The sequence below is a fragment of the Sebastes umbrosus genome, chromosome 13, assembly GCF_015220745.1.
Source record: "Sebastes umbrosus isolate fSebUmb1 chromosome 13, fSebUmb1.pri, whole genome shotgun sequence".
NCBI classification, from domain to species: Eukaryota; Metazoa; Chordata; class Actinopteri; order Perciformes; family Sebastidae; genus Sebastes; species Sebastes umbrosus.
The window spans coordinates 24,743,956-24,760,110 of NC_051281.1; the positions used below are offsets into that span (position 1 = coordinate 24,743,956).

The 16,155-nt window shown below is 38.9% G+C and overlaps 1 protein-coding gene across 5 annotated transcripts in view; it reads right to left on the bottom strand.

Annotated features, from left to right (window-relative positions):
* Positions 1-3,848: 3,848 nt before the first annotated feature.
* Positions 3,849-16,155, bottom strand: part of col6a3 (collagen, type VI, alpha 3) — a 35,794-nt gene continuing 23,487 nt past the window's right edge. For 2 of the 5 annotated variants that reach the window (XM_037790251.1, XM_037790247.1), the window contains 18 exons: positions 16,067-16,117; positions 15,624-15,659; positions 14,432-14,494; positions 14,050-14,112; positions 13,730-13,762; positions 13,573-13,609; positions 13,437-13,448; positions 12,849-13,339; positions 12,634-12,736; positions 11,434-12,135; positions 11,179-11,281; positions 11,024-11,082; positions 9,339-9,599; positions 8,940-9,026; positions 7,665-7,850; positions 6,804-6,878; positions 5,654-5,839; positions 3,849-4,689 (listed from right to left, as the gene is read on the bottom strand). In XM_037790251.1, the coding sequence (XP_037646179.1) occupies positions 4,649-4,689; positions 5,654-5,839; positions 6,804-6,878; positions 7,665-7,850; positions 8,940-9,026; positions 9,339-9,599; positions 11,024-11,082; positions 11,179-11,281; positions 11,434-12,135; positions 12,634-12,736; positions 12,849-13,339; positions 13,437-13,448; positions 13,573-13,609; positions 13,730-13,762; positions 14,050-14,112; positions 14,432-14,494; positions 15,624-15,659; positions 16,067-16,117 (2,589 nt within the window). In that variant the 3' untranslated portion in view covers positions 3,849-4,648. The remainder of the gene's footprint in view (positions 4,690-5,653; positions 5,840-6,803; positions 6,879-7,664; positions 7,851-8,939; positions 9,027-9,338; positions 9,600-11,023; positions 11,083-11,178; positions 11,282-11,433; positions 12,136-12,633; positions 12,737-12,848; positions 13,340-13,436; positions 13,449-13,572; positions 13,610-13,729; positions 13,763-14,049; positions 14,113-14,431; positions 14,495-15,623; positions 15,660-16,066; positions 16,118-16,155) is intronic. The other 3 variants (XM_037790248.1, XM_037790250.1, XM_037790249.1) reach the window with 3 other exon arrangements.

Genomic DNA, 16,155 nt, shown 5'->3' on the forward strand with positions numbered 1-16,155 from the left:
CATCTGTCCAAAAGTACAAATTCCCACCCACACAGAGAAAGAGACAGCTCATCAAGTCTCACCACTAATTGCGAGCAGTTGCTCTCAGTTGGAGTTTTGGATTTGAATAATTGTTCTTTAGTGTGATGTTATATTTATGCTGACAGGATTTAACTCTTTGTGATGTGGGACATGCAAACAGTCCCACATTAACTTGAGTATGCTTGAGTATGCAAAACCAAAATTACCAAATCAAAGTATGAGATTCTACACTAACCACCACGACTAATGCATAGTGATTGTGACTGTCACAGTTATTAACACATGTATTACATGGCCATAAGTACATGGACACCTGAACATCTCATTCCAAAACTATGGGCATTAATGTGCTGCTATAACTCCTCTTCTGGTTTCAGGTTTTCCACCAGATGTTGGAACTTGGCTGCAGCGATTTGCTCCCATTCAGACACAAAAGTATTAGTGAGGTCCAACCAGTGAAAAGTGAAGCCTTGAACTTGTATTCTTTCTAATGCCAGCAGGGGGCGACTCTTGGTTGCAAAAGAAATCTGAAAATGAGCCTATTTCTCACTTGATTTATTATCTCAGAAAAACATTGTAAACATGAGTTTATGGTCTCTACCGCTAGTTTCAAGTCTTCAATACAGCATGATGTTCATTTAGTAAATCGTGGTGCCATTTAGAGTCAAATAGACCATAAAGCAGGGGATGCTTTGGGGCGTGACTACCTTGTGATTGACAGGTTGCTGACACGGTGTTGTCCTGTCTGAGAGATGTCCGTGTTTTTGTCTTAGAACGTTAATTATAACCTTTTTGGTTGGCTTACACCCTCCCGTTTCACTTCTTGCAAAAAAAAAAAACAAGATGGTGATGGCCAAAGCTTCAAAACCGTGATCTGCAAACCAATGGGTGACGTCACGGTGACCACGTCCACTTCTTATACAGTCTATGGGTCCAACACTGATGTTGGATGATAAGGCCTATAGCTCACAGTCTCTCAGCTGTGGCTCAGGAGGAAGAACAGTTCTAAATAGTATTTCGACAGGGCTGGCTACATACTTTTGGCCACATTTTGTACTGTGTACTATTGTGTATTTTGCCCAAAACAGTTTTGTGGAGTTGAGATTTTCAAATCATGAGTATACCACATAACATAACTTTGAGAAATGGCCTCAAATGCAAACAAAAAAATGTGTGTGTAAAGCTTTGAGTCCTTGTTTTAATCACAACATGATTCATGCCACATTTTTTTAAACTCTTCATTACAAATATCAGATGGGGATTTATGCTGGGAAAAAATGTGGTGGACCGTGGTGTGAAATGAAGTAGTGATACTGAAGTGAAGTAGTGAGTATGATAGGAAATCAGGGGAGTTTATCAAAACAATGAGCTATTTCACATCTGGACACTTTGCTGGGGTTGAAGAGAGAACACATCCCCAGGCCTTTTATGTTCACTGACCAAATATTGAATCTTCTCCTCGCCAGACAATGACACAGCTTGTACTTCTCACTTCTTAACTTTGTTTGCTTATACATGATTTAGGGCTGGTCTCTCAAGGGATGTCTACATCCTTGTTCAAACAGTCCAAATCTTGGAGTATACAGTAGTTATTTCTGCAGTGCATAAAAACTGGATTATCTTCAACCTGTAAAACTGGTGAGGGAAATAGTATTGTTTGAAGAGTTTTTCAGCTTGTCAGAATCACAAAGACCTCAACACATACTACTAATGGGTATATTTGGATATTATCATGTTTTTTTCAGGGCTGTACTCAGCACTTTAGGAATACTGAGGTCATGCAAAATAATAGGTTGAATTCCCACACACTTGCAAAGGGTTTTTGTCATGGGCCTTCACAAGACATCCTCACAAATTCTGAGGTCCAAATTCCCCTGACACATCCTCCCTTCCCTAAAAAATATTTGCTAAGAAACTTGTTCTTTTTTAGTGAGTTTGGCCCACTGGCATCTTCTCCTCCATTTATCCTGCTCTTTTATATTCTCCGCCTTGATTACTGATCAGCTGCAGCCGTGTGCTTCCCTGGACTGCAGCTGCACAGGGGAGGAGGGTGGCACCTGAGGAGACAGAGGAAAGGGCAGAAAAACACAGCACACATGCAACACAGCACAGCACAGCACAGCACAGCACGTAACAGGCATCTAAACTAAAAACCCATTAAAAAAAAAACATTGAGTTCCATTGAGTTCCGGGTTTTATGACTCGTTCCTGTAGCACTCTCCTTTTATTTTAATTCAACTTTATTTTTTGCCTAAAAACAGTCACATTTAAAGATATTGATGCAAAAACCCACTAGCTGCAATTTGTCTGTATTTCTAGAACAAAATTCCACACGAGTTGTTAACATCTCCAAATTCTCAACCAATCATGAGAACACATAGTCCTCAGTGGTAGCTTTCAAAAAATGTGTGCTTGGTTAGTTACTGTTACAGGGCCCTTTTAACATTGCATCTGTTGTCTTAACATCGGCCCACTGTGAATATTTCGGCCTGAATTCTTTCTGAAACTCTAAGTGTAGTCAATTACACAACAGCTCTCTAATGTTTAACAAGTGTGATCCAGTTTAAAGCTGGTATTTGGACTTTCTCAGCCATTTGACGGCAGCTTTATGGGTAATAAATTTAGAGATGTTTGACTTAACAAGTTAAATATCGGCCAAACACACTATTAGTTTTGGTCTCTGCTGACTGTTTCAGTAAGGAAGGATGTACAGGTGCTGCCTGGCCTTCAGAAACTCTGGAGGACCCACATTACTGGGCCACACAGTTCAGAGGATCCAACCTCTGGAGGTGAACACATTATGTGTCTGGGCTGAGACCTTCTTCTGGGAGCTCAGTGTCGAAAATCACAGGTGGCAGCAATAAACACTGGAGCAATAATATAACTATATAAAACATTCTTGGTCATGACAATAGGTTTTTCCACTGCAGACATTTTGACATGTAACAGTAGGACAGTTTCAGAGTATAAGAAACATAAATGGAATCTCAGTCTGTGGCTTATAAAGTGTCTCCTCCTATCACATGTAAAATGACTGGAATACTTGTAAAAAATGAGGCTCTGCTTACAGGGAAACTTGCTCCAAACTTGCACTAAATTTTAGTGAGGAAAAACTGGCATGGCTATTTCCAAAGGGGTCCCTTGACCTCTGACCTCCAGATATATGAATGAAAATGGGTTCTATGGGTACCCATGAGTCTCCCCTTTACAGACATGCCCACTTTATGATAATCACATGCAGTTTGGGGCAAGTTATAGTCAAGTCAGAACACTGACACATTGACAGCTGTTGTTGCCTGTTGGGCTGCAGTTTTCCATGTTATGATTTGAGCATATTTTGTTATGCTAAATGCAGTACCTGTGAGGGTTTCTGGACAATATTTGTCATTGTTTTGTTTTGTTAATTGATTTACAGTAATAAATAAACATAAACATACATTTGCATAAAGCAAGTATATTTGCCCACTCCCACGTCGATCGTATTTAATACTTGACAAATCTCCATTAAAGGTACATTTTGAACAGATAAAAAAAGTGTGATTAATTTGCGATTAATCAAGGACAATCATGCAATTAATTGTGATTAAATATTTTTTTACACTAATATATCGGCTGTTCCGCTTTTAACTCCAATTCAAGCTAATTTGAAATTCACTGGAAGAGAAATGACCTTTATAGGATGTTATTAGCTTCTGGTTTTATGCAATCTTCAGCTACTCTTTGAGCTCCACCCTTATAAGGATGTCAAATATTGTTTATACTTCTCTGTAACTGTTTCTTGTGTACTGTATACAGTAAGTCTTCATTCAAAACAAGAAAGAAAAGAATGAGTTGCTCATGTTTATTAGAAAGTCTAATTCGTGTTTATTTCTCCGATACCCAGATGAAACACAAATTTCAGTAAAACCAAATGAAACAAAAATAAAAAACAGCTTGACAAGTACATTGCATTTCTCAACAGCTGGAACTTTGTGTGTTTGAGGCAGTGGATCCAGAAGTGCACTTAACATTACATTAATGTTAGTCACTGTCATTTACGTAAATACACAAACCACCATACAAGACTTGTGTAAACATTGCTGTGGATTCTGTGATTGTAAAATAGTGAATAATGATTCCACAGGGATCAAGTGAGTTTTAAAACAATATAAATCAATAAAAGCCAATGTGAATGTGGAATGTAAAAAATACAATATATAAAAAAAAAGATTACTGGATTGAATAATGCCAGTCCTGCATGTACTGATTTATTGCTAATCTCTGTCCAAGATATTCATATATGTTTCTTGCTTAATCATAAAACTGCATTTTAAAAAATATGAAGACTCATATGATGACATTGTTCCAGAAAATGTGACTTTACAAAACTGAATGCACCTAACATCTCCATCGGTAAAACAAACATACTATGTAGCACCAGTAAGTTAAAACAAATCATGCAGCAAATCGTGTTGCCTTCCTTCTTGTTGTAAAAAAGAATACTTCAAGAATTTTGGGGATAAAGTCCATGTTTGTGGAATCCAGTGCAGCCACCATTGCTTTGGTATTACATCCTTACAGTATGGCCATTTTGGATGGTTCTCCTCAGAATCCCCTAAACAGAGGTGAAAGCTGGCCATGTTTTGTCCTATGTTCTTATTGCAGCGATGACTCCTTGGTTGAGGGGTGCTGGTGATGAATGGAAAAGAAAAAATAAATATGGTTAGCGAATAGTGTACCTACCAAATTATAACTGTTAATTGAAGTGGCATATTAACACTAAATGATCTGCAGAAATTTCCGGGAAGCACATTGAATTGACAGAAGAAAAATATGAAAAATAAAATTGGAAAATACTTCTATGTCTCATAATTATAATGTATCACTTACTTGCCCGGACAAGTAGCGTAAGCAAGTGCAAGCGTGATACTGTTTTTGTGGAAGTGTTTTAAATAGTAAGGTTTTAGTGAAGATACATGTGTTTGGGAAGTGATGAGCATACGACTGAATAAATGAGACTTGGATTATACTACACCAGTTGTGTGAGAGTTTGCAAACTGAGCGTTCCTATTTGCTGTGCTCCGGCTGGTGGGCGGTGCTCGGTATTTTCTGAACTGATCTCAACATGGCTGCCGGGTCACAAACTTTCTCATTTTACAGCTAAACAGTACACTACAGGATGTTTGCGAGTGATTGACAGCTGGCTCATTGACGGCAGCTGGACGGCTGACTCTAGATCAGCTCTGATTGGTTCTTTGTCGTGAAATCTAGATGCCCTTAGGAGCACCGGAGGACACAGATGCACATGACTGTTTTCAGATTACCTGTCTCATGCACTACTGTCAGGATATAGTGACCGTTTTATAGAAATAACTTTTTTTAATCATATTTGCTCCATTTCTACACACTGCAGCTTTAAAGGAGAGATGTCTATTTGGTGGTGCTACTGACTACTGACAGACATCTGAAATGTTGTAGGAAAAAGCACGGAAAATGTACTGTTGAAAGTCGTGCTGAAAATATGAAATTTGTGTCTATGTACACGAATCAATACATTAAATGTTGTGACCATTTCACGAACTGCTGTGCACCTGGGCTGGACAATAACTGGTCCGTGATACTGGAAGATTATTACTATGAACAAAACACGTACCTGGTTTTCCACAAGCCTCCACACACTGCTGATGCGTGTCAAAGCGATTCTGGTTTCCACCGCAGCCTCCATACCAGAAGCGTGTGCAGCTCTTGCTGGGGGCATCGAAGTGCCACTTGAGGACAAATTTGGCACAAGTACCTTCCTCTTTGGGAAGCTGGCAAATGTCCTTGGCTGTAGAGGCCGCTGTGAGGGTGACAAAGAATAACAATCGGGGAAAGTATGAGAACATATGCAACTGGAAGATCACATATCTCTGGCAAGGCTGCATGCTAAACTAACTAATTGCTCACTAAATTAGACTTTAAATATGAACAATAATGCGTGGTCCAATCAGCAGTAAATACATCATCACCATTATACATAATGAGTAGTAATGAAGAGATGATTGCAGCATTTTTTCCAGTGACCTGTTTGTGTTGTGGAATGGAAATCTGTATAATGCACATAAATGTTGCAAGGAAAGAACAAAAGCACTTCCATCGAAGCAGACTTTTTCTTCCACAATCATGAGATATGGCACATTTGGTTTAGAGCGGACTGTATTACTGTAAGTATCTTGTGCCAATTTACTTCAACACTGACGTAGTACTGACAACTTGAACTTGCTCTATATGGGGACTGCTGCCAAAAAAACAATGAACCAGTGAACAAGGCTTTCCATTCATTTTCTCTGTGGTTATGACTTGGCTCGCTCCTGTCACAACAGCATAACCTTCTCAGTTTTCCACGCTTGGCTTTTTACTCGTTCCGTCACTCATTTAGACCATCTGAGTGTTTAGTGGAGGAGGTAGGTAGGTTTCCAGTTGAATACAAAGAACTTATTGTTTTGCAAAGTGAGCACAGTTTGTGGAAATTGAATTATGTAACAGTGATACAAGATGCTTAACCGTCGACTTAATGAGCAGATATATCCCCAACATTATGAAAAGGTTTGATTTGAGGATCATGTTTTGAGGATGTGGATTTGCTTGTTTAAGACTAGGAAGGAAGTGCGTTTTCTTTCCTATTGGCCAGCATTTGCATAGCACACATGTGCACCCACATCAAAGTCAGTTATGCCTTCAAAACAGGGAAGGAACAGTAATATAATACTGTAGGCCTACATTAAACTATTCATGTTATTTAGTGAGTGTGTATCACATCTCACCAGGAGTCGGGAGGATCTCCACCTGTTCCACCTGTTCAACCTGCTGCACCTTTGGCTCAGGCTCAGGCTCTGGCACTGTGGAAACAAAAGTATGAATGTGGTTTCAGTTTCGATAAACATGCTTTCATCAGCTGCTGGAACTATCAGGAGGATTCAACATGGTGCATTTACTCAGATGCAATCGTCATTACTTGTCACAAATTATGCACATCGGCAGGTTGCTTTTTCTATTCCTGCTTTAACTTCCCAGCACACTTATCATACTTCGGTATGAAGATGTAATCCACATTTTCCCAATACCTCATGTGATCAGTGACAGTTTATAAGACAATTTTTAGAAATAGGAGTAAAATTAATTTAGCTTCTATGAACTGCGTGTATTTAATTGACTGTTTACTAAGCCTTGGCCCCTTAATCACGGTTGCTACACCTGCCAAGCTTTCCCTTCTCGCACTGCATAAATGCAGTTTGCAGTGATAATGGTTTTAGATTTAACTCTGAAGATGTGTAGAAATATTTGAAACAATGGGTCTTCAATTGGATGCGGAAGAACTGATGAGTTTGGCAAATGTAACAGGCGATTCTTTACAGTTTTCCTCTTTTGTTTTTGCTTTTTGAGTGATGATTATGAAAAGATTATTATGCACATCATTTCAGCATGTGGAGAAATCCAAAGCTTGGCAGGCCTGGTGTGCCTAGTTACAGTTGCTAAGCTATGATTGGACAATCGCTGTTCTGGAGTGAGGTTTAGCGAACAGTCATTTTTTGTAGTTGAAGCTCATGATATGCTGCGTTATATTACGCCCTCACACCAGGGCACGGCGCATTCCTTCAGAGGGCCTGGCACTGACAACCACTTACCTGACCTCATGCAGTTTTTCAAGCAGAGGGCCTCAGTGTCGAACCTATTTGCACTGCCTCCACAACCTCCATACCAGAACTGTGTACAGATCCCGTTCTTTCTGTCAAAGAACCACTTAGCCTGATAGTTTTTGCACGGCATTCCAGGGTCATAGTCAAGTGAGCATGGGTCTGCAAATTCATTAACTAGAACATGCAAAAAGAAAAAAAGAACAACAGCAGTGATGGACGACAGACAGGGAGAGAAGATGAGTTTGTGTTAAGACTAAATGAACAACTATAAGAGGCATACATCAGTTACTGTGTGCTGTTAAAGAAGATGCAGGTAATAGATACATTCACATTTGAAGCTCAGGGGTCTAAAAGGGTCTAATGGGGAGTCTAAGTGCTGATTTGGTTCATTCTCATAATGCAAAGGGAATAGCATTCAAAATGGCATAACATTGTTCAGAGTACTCAGGCTACTGGCATTATTAGGAGTTTGAACATTTGAAAATTAAGCATTCAGTGGAAAGAAAGAGGTTCATGTGTAGGTTTTCATTGGTGAATTAGAAAGTTAGTTATAACTACAGCTACTGTTTTGTTAGTTCATTTTAGTCATCTAGGATCTGCATGGCTGTGTGGTCCGGGTTATCTGCAGGCAAAAATCCACTGGAGTCTTGGTTGTACTGTATTACTCCTGAATTTACAGCCAGTATAGATGTTCTCATGTCTCAGTTATGCCTTAAGTGTTGTGCCTTCTAAGAAGCAGCAGCTGTAAGGCTTCACTCCTAAAACAAATATGCACTCTGTAAATCTTCTTCATTGCCTCTATTTTCGCACTAACAAGTGGCACAGATAGTGCAACCTCAACTTCTTTATTTCTTACAACACATTAAAGAAAAGTTTAAATCTGCAAACCAAGACTGTGAGATTGAGGAGTAGATTTATTAAGTTTTCCTGGATGACCCACAGTATATTTTGGCCTATGTAGGCCAACCAGTGAGTTGATTAATAGCACATTTGTGTATAGTTGAGCAATCTGAGCATATAACTTAATGTTCTTTGAGTTGAAACATCAGGTTTTATTTATATGACTAACATTCTGCCTTGGAAACACAGCCAAATACAAACAGACCATGAACATTAATGCACAAGGCAAATATAGAGTAAATATTGAATGGATTTGTGCTGAAAGTTCAAAGACAGCACATTTTTTATCGGCTAAATAAGTTATGCAGGTTCAAAATTGAAGAATATACAGGTCAAAGCTCAAATGCATGCACAGTCACTCACCAGTTTCTGGTTTGTCCAGTGGTGCGGTATTTCCAGCACTGGTATCTTGGCTGGCTGGCTTATGCACTGGCATAGGCTCTGCTGCCTCTGTCAAAGTGAAACCAGTCATGGAAAAGAGTTTCAGTTTAGCTTAGCTAAAAAAAAAAGAACTATAATACATTAAAGGAGTAAAAAAAACCCAAGTTATTAAAAAAGAGATTTAAAAAATCAGCTTGCAAAAGAAAAAATATGTTTTAAAAAACAAAAATCTTATCTGGTGGAATTTATATTTAGTATATTGCCATATCTTGTGTTATGGGGCAGGGGAAATATGCTTATTGCCATTTTACATAATATGCCATCTTGTGGGAGAAAAAGGAAACTTACAACATTCTTGTATAGACGTGTTTATGGACTTACTGGTAGTCATGATGCCTTTGCGGGTGGAGACAATTTGACCTTCTGCAGTGTGGGCGGTGACCACAGCATGATATGTTTGAGCACTCTCTAAGTTGTCGACGGAAAGCTCTGTGCCCGACACGTTGGTCTTCAGCACCAGGGCATGGTCGTGCAACCGTGTCACCACTACCTCAAAGTAGACAAAAAGCTTGGGGTCTGGGCTGGTCCAACGCAATTTCAAGCTGCTGGAGGTCACGTTAGAGACGTGCAGTTCATCTGAGTCTGAGGGGGTAAGATAAAACGGTGTCAATGCAGAACAATGCACAATAAAGTCCCGTTGACAGTTTGCAGAAAACAACAACTGGCCAGTAGCTGTTGTGGATTAATGTCTGTGTGACTAAAATGTTACTTTTCATGTCGGGTCTTAATTTTTGAGGTCACCATTTCAAAAAGGATGCTGATTGCTGATATATGGGTAGCCAGTGTTAGCAGTTAGCTATGCATGCCTCACAGTGAAGAAAACAGTATTAACCTGTCCACATCAAACAGCACTTTAAACTCACATTGTCTGCTGAAGTAGTTTAAGTTCACTTAAGAAGAGGGGAATAGGGTAAACAAATTAACTATAACAAATAACACCATGCAACTTCCCCAGTTGATGACAAGACAATTATTTTTGGTATTATAGGTTTTCATTATCTTATTAAATATGCGTTAATTTGCATAGATTTCCAGAACAAAAATCTGAACATTGGAAAAAGCCAGGTTCAAAATGATGGTTTAATTTTGTCGACATATTTGTGTCAAAGGTTTTAAGGGAATTTTGGATATCTCTTTTCACTCATCAATCCATAAATCAGAAAAGCAGCCACAAAAATTTACATTTCAGCCCTGTTTTCAGGAATAAAATGTTGTATAATTCCAGCTATGAATTATATCTGAACAAACCCCTCTGTAAAAACATTCAGAATATAGATAGGACTGAAACTAGGAAGTTTGGTGTATGTAAGTGCAACTGAGTTGTAGATCTCTAGCTTGGAGTATGAGGAAAAAATATATGAAATTCCATACATTTTGAAGACACTACAGGTGAATAGGGTAAGATTTACTAATGGATATTATTATGAAACTTCCCCAGTTGATTACTTACATTAAGACAATAATTTTTGTATTACAATATTTCTAAAATGATATGTTTAAATATGCAAATGAGGCATTATCTAATGATAACTTTTGGTGAATTTAGGATAAATCTAAAGAGGCAAATAGAAAAAGTGCAATAAAATGAACACCTTAAATGTGTATTTTGAATGTTTTCTTTCCACTAGTCTAATAGAAGACATGTTATGGAAGCAAATAGCCCCAAATCTCAAAATTGACCATCCATCCATCCATTATTTGTAACAGCTTATCCTATTCAGGGTCGTGGGGGGGCTGGAGCCGATCCCAGCTGACATTGGGCGAAGGCGGATTACACCCTGGACAGGTCACCAGACCATCACAGGGCTGACACATAGAGACAGACGACCATTCATGCTCACATTCAGACCTTACGGACAATTTACAGTCGACAATTAACCTAACCTGCATATCTATGGACTGTGGGAGGAAGCCGGAGAAAACCCACGCTAACATGGGGAGAACATGCAAACTCCACACAGGAGGGCACACTTGGGGTGTCTCGCCTTTAGTACATCCTCACTTACCTTTGTGCTTTCTTTGATGATGAACTGCTTGGTGGATTTCATGATGTTTCTGATGTTTCCTATAAATGTGCCAATAAATAGTGAATGAAACCATCAATGTTTCCAACAAATTACCAGAAACCAGTGATAGGGCATACACATATGACAATACTTACTCCTGTAGGTGCGATGACGTGAAGGGGTTTTTAAGTGGCTGGTCACTCTGGAACCACTTGCAGTTTTTGGAGATTTCAGGGGACATGTAGAAAGCATTTTCAACTGAAAAGAAAAATAACATAGAACACGTAATGTCACTCACAGGGACTTGATTTAATTGATGCAATTACTGGCATTAAGCCTGAAATAGTAAATAAAAAAGTGTACAAAAAGGCAATGAAATGGATTGATTGGCTTGATTGGATTGAACTTACTGCTGATATACTTTGGCAGCAGCTGGCCAAAGGTCTGGATGTGTTTGTCGTAAAACTGTGAGATGCTGTCAAGACGCTTGAAGAAGACATCTGATGGCTCACTGGCCATGCGTGATAAGACACGAGCGTCTCCGGCACTCAACTTCTTACCCACACCCAGGATGACCAGGAAGTAGCCTCTGCACTTGACCTCAGTGGCAATACGCACCAGCTGCTCCTCTTCTTCTTCCACACTTCCTGTCACAAAGAGCATAAGCACTTTCTTGTCACGGTGGAGAGGCGCCTTCTCAAACACCTGCTCCACTGTCGATTCGATTGCTGCTGCCAGTGCCCGGCCGCCCTCTAACTGCGGCGTCTTCTCCAGCAGAAATTTGACAATATCCTGAGCTGAGTGCTGCTCGGTCAGACCGATATCCACATGGATAGGAGAGCCAGTTTTGTTTTGGATGAACCCGTAAGGTGCTTGCTGGATCACAGACACTCTGGCGTGGTTAAGGGATGATGTGGGATTTGAAGACACTTGTAAATGCTCCACTATGTGTGCAATGTAACGTTTAATCTCGGTAAAGACGGTTGGGTAGGTAGACTCAGAGCTGTCCATGACGAAAGCCATGTCAATGTCCACGTCTGTTGTGGAAGACCTCCTATCTCGGCTGGTTGATGGGGGAACAAAGTCACACATTTGGTCCGGAGAGCAGGTGTCTGAAAAAGGAAAACACATAATGGAATGTTATTTTCATTGCTTCATGGAGGGGCAATGTATTTATAATTATCAAAAGATGTAATGGGATTCTGCTTAAGCCATTGTACTAGGATTTTTTTGTACAATGGCAATGTCAGACAAGGTTAAAATATACTATGATTAGGGCTAATATTTATTGGTTTTCCAGAATTGTAATCTGGGCATTGCATCTGTGTTTATTCTTAAAATATTGAAATGGGGTGAAATAATAAATAATGAAAATTATTTTTGTATTATTCATAATTTTTTTCATTAGTTTTAAATTGCTCACAGAATTTTCTGAACAGAAGCAGATTTTTTTCACAACAGAAAACAGAATAACTATTGGATGTGTGAGATTAAAATCAGATCAAGACAATCTTTCAAAAAATGGGCATTTTGTAGTGAAAAGAAAAAAAAAAAAAAAAAAAAGCCATAACTGTGATACAATTATTAGTGCACAAACACAAAACTCTTACCTAGGCAGACATGGCAATTCATCACCTTTTGGATGACTGAATTGTACTCTGCACTTCCATTTCTGGGAAGGAAAATTACCTGGGCCAGTGTTGTGTTGTTGACCTACAAGAAGAGGCAGACATATTGAAAATAAAAGGTACACTGTAATTTTTGCTTTCTCTGGAGACAGACACTGAGATATTGAAATATTGCTTTTGTTTTTGCTTTGTTTTACCTGCAGTGCCGTTCTCAGTTTTCCCTCATCACGGTTTACCAAGAACAGAGTGGCAATTCCAGCATCATGGAGACGAAGAGCTGCATTAGTAACTTTTTGAACCTCATTGACTGTTCCACCAACAAAGAAGATGGCCACCTTCCTCATGAGGAAGCCACTGCGCACTCTCTTGAAGGTGTTCTGGGCCACAAAGCTCATTGCCGTCTCTAAGCTGCGCGGCTTGCGGGTTTGCAGGGGCTGCAGTCCCTCGATGCGCTGCACCAGGGCACGTTTCTTTATTGCATCAGCAAACCGGATCTCGGTGGTGACTTCGTTGTTGTACAGGGTTAAAGCAACACGAGCTCCTCTTGGACAATTACTCTCAGAGATGGTGATGTCTTCGACTAGGCGCAGGACTGTGTTACGCATATTGTCGAAGGCCTTGCCAACGCCTTCAGAGGCATCCAGGGCAAAGGCCAGCTCAGTGGGGTAGAGCGGGCATTCCTGTTTACCTATTGGTGGACACATAGAGGATTTTTCTTCTCTGTATAGTCGTGCTATACAGTACATAATCATCTGTTATTATCTAATACTATTTTTTGTACTTACCATAACAGCAAGCTGTAGTAGAAAAGGGGGGAAAAAAATGTGGTGAGACATTTCTGTAGTACATAACACATGAATATCTTTGCTTATTATTGTTATTATGGAATGGCATTATCGACAATTGTTAAATTATACTTACGACAGTTTTCTCTGATCTTCTTTACCAGGTCACATTGCTGAGGACAAAGAGACATTTGGAGAAACAATGTTGAAAGATTTTGATCAGAGACACCAGAGATCAGATTTGCTCTGTTCATTCAAAACAATTCTAAACAATTTGATACATGAGCACCTACCACAACACCTGGTCCTCTCGGTCCTTTCTGACCCTATGGGAACAAAACAAGTGGGTTAACAGTTGGACATGGCCAACAATAAGAAGCTTTAGTTTTTGTATTGCTTATATAACACGATTATTTTTGTTAAATCATGTTAAGAATGTAGCAATATTACATTGTGCAGTATATACTATGTGCCATAAATTTGAGTGATGTGAATCTACGAGAAGACACAATCTAAAACAGACAACTACACATATTCTGCTATAGTGGCAACATGCCATTTATACAGAGTGTGATCAGCTTATAAGCAATGGGTAGAATTTTATGTTGCTTACATATGGTCCAGCATATCCAACCTCTCCCTTCTGTCCGGATGTACCACTATTCCCAGAGAAACCCTGGAAACAATAAAGAGAAAAATAATTCACCTTTAAAGCCATTCGACTGTCAGTAGTTCAAAAAAGTGTTTGGCTTAAAAAATTCACTCTCTTCAAAGATTGAAAAGTCATTAATGTGCATTGTCATTCACTGCCAAGACTGCATACAGTACAACATATCTGAAACAAAACTTCAAAACCAGTCCTCTACCATATCACGTAAAACATATGCTTCCAGCATATGCTTTTGTGTTGGAGATTTTGATAAGCGTCATACAGTATCATGCATTTACAATATATGCTCATTTTGACCTAATCTCAGTGTGGTCTGGAAACTTACCCTTTGTCCTCGATTTCCTCTGGGTCCAGGTCCACCCTTGGTGCCAGAGTCTCCAGCTGCTCCCTGAAATGATGGAAGTAAACAGAATGCAATCAATCAATCAATCAATCAATCAATCAATCAATCAATCAATCAATTACACTTCATTTAAATAGCACCTTTCAAACAAATCAAATACACTTCAAAGTGCTTTACAAGCCATTGACAAAACTTAGTATGTTAAAAGTAGTAAAATGTTGATAAAACAAAATAGAGTAAAATAGATATAAAAAAAAATTAATAAGATGAGTAAAAATAATAAAACCACAAAAAAGTTTAAACACTACATAAAAACCAGAATAAATAGATGTTTGTTTAGTTTATGTTTAAAAATATGAATATTTTCAGCTTTTCTCAGATCCTCTGAAAGGCTATTCCAGCGGCTTGGAGTGTAATGGCTGAAAGCAGCATTGCCAAAAGTTTTTGTTCTGCTTTGTGGAACAACAAAAAAAAAAAAAAGGGAGGATCTGAGAGGCCTTCCTGGTTCATAATCCAAAAGCATTTCTAGAGGTAGTCTGGTGCATGGCCATGCAGTGCCTTATAAACTAATGAAAAAATGTATAAACTATCGAAAGAACTTTAAAATCAATATGAATACTAACGGGTAACCAATGTAACGACTTTAAAATAGACATAATGTGTACTCTACTTCTGGTCTTAGTCATCACTCGATCAGCAGAATTTTGAATCAATTGTAGTTGATTTATTATAGTTCTTGGTAGACCAGAAAGGAGTGTTACAATAGTTATAAAAGCAGGCATCAGTCTCTCTGTGTTGCTCAGAGAGAAAAATGGCCTCACTTTGGAGATGTTTCTCAAATGAAAAAACGCTTTTTGTGACAACCTGCATATGAGACTTAAACTCAGAATCGAAAATCACTCCTCGATTTATTTTTTCATGGCTTGGGTTGAGTCCTTGTGTATTTAGTTTGGAGGCAAGTTTCTCTCTCTGAGCCTTTGAACCAATGATCAGCACTTCTGTTTTAACCTGGTTGAGCTGTAAACAGTTCTGTGACATCCATGCCTTTATATCTAAAACACAGTTAACAAGACCAACATCAAACGGAAGGTCCTCTGGTCAATATGTACAGTGTAAACACTATAATTTGCAACCTTTGATACATTTCACATCAGGAGTCAGTGTTTTCCATTACCTTTTGTCCTGGGAATCCTGGGAAGCCCTCATCGCCCTGTAGAGGAAAATGCATACATACTTTAAGTATTATTGGTATCATTATTGTCCCATTGAATGAGCGTGTAACTGCATTTGTCTCACTGATAATTGTATCTTTAAATGGGCCAGAAGCCATGACATTCTTTATAGTGCTATTCAGCATTGAAGTAGGGATGTACTACATGTGTGTTTAAGAAAAGACTTCAGATGTCTTAAATGGCAATAGTAGTTAGACTGTAGCAGACAGTTCTGCATCTCCCTCTTATCATCATTTCTGTTCGTGATTTTAACATTCTCTTAATTCAATTTCTAAAATATCACTGGATAGTTGTTGGCTAAATGTAATTTTAATGCTAATCAAAAAGAAGACACACCTGATTACCATACATTGTTATATAGTACTAGAGGTCAAAATTCACTTGCCTTTCTTCCTTTAGGCCCTGCAACGCCAAACCCATCTCTACCATCTTCACCCTATAAAACAAAGAAGAAGAAAAAATACTCAATCAAGG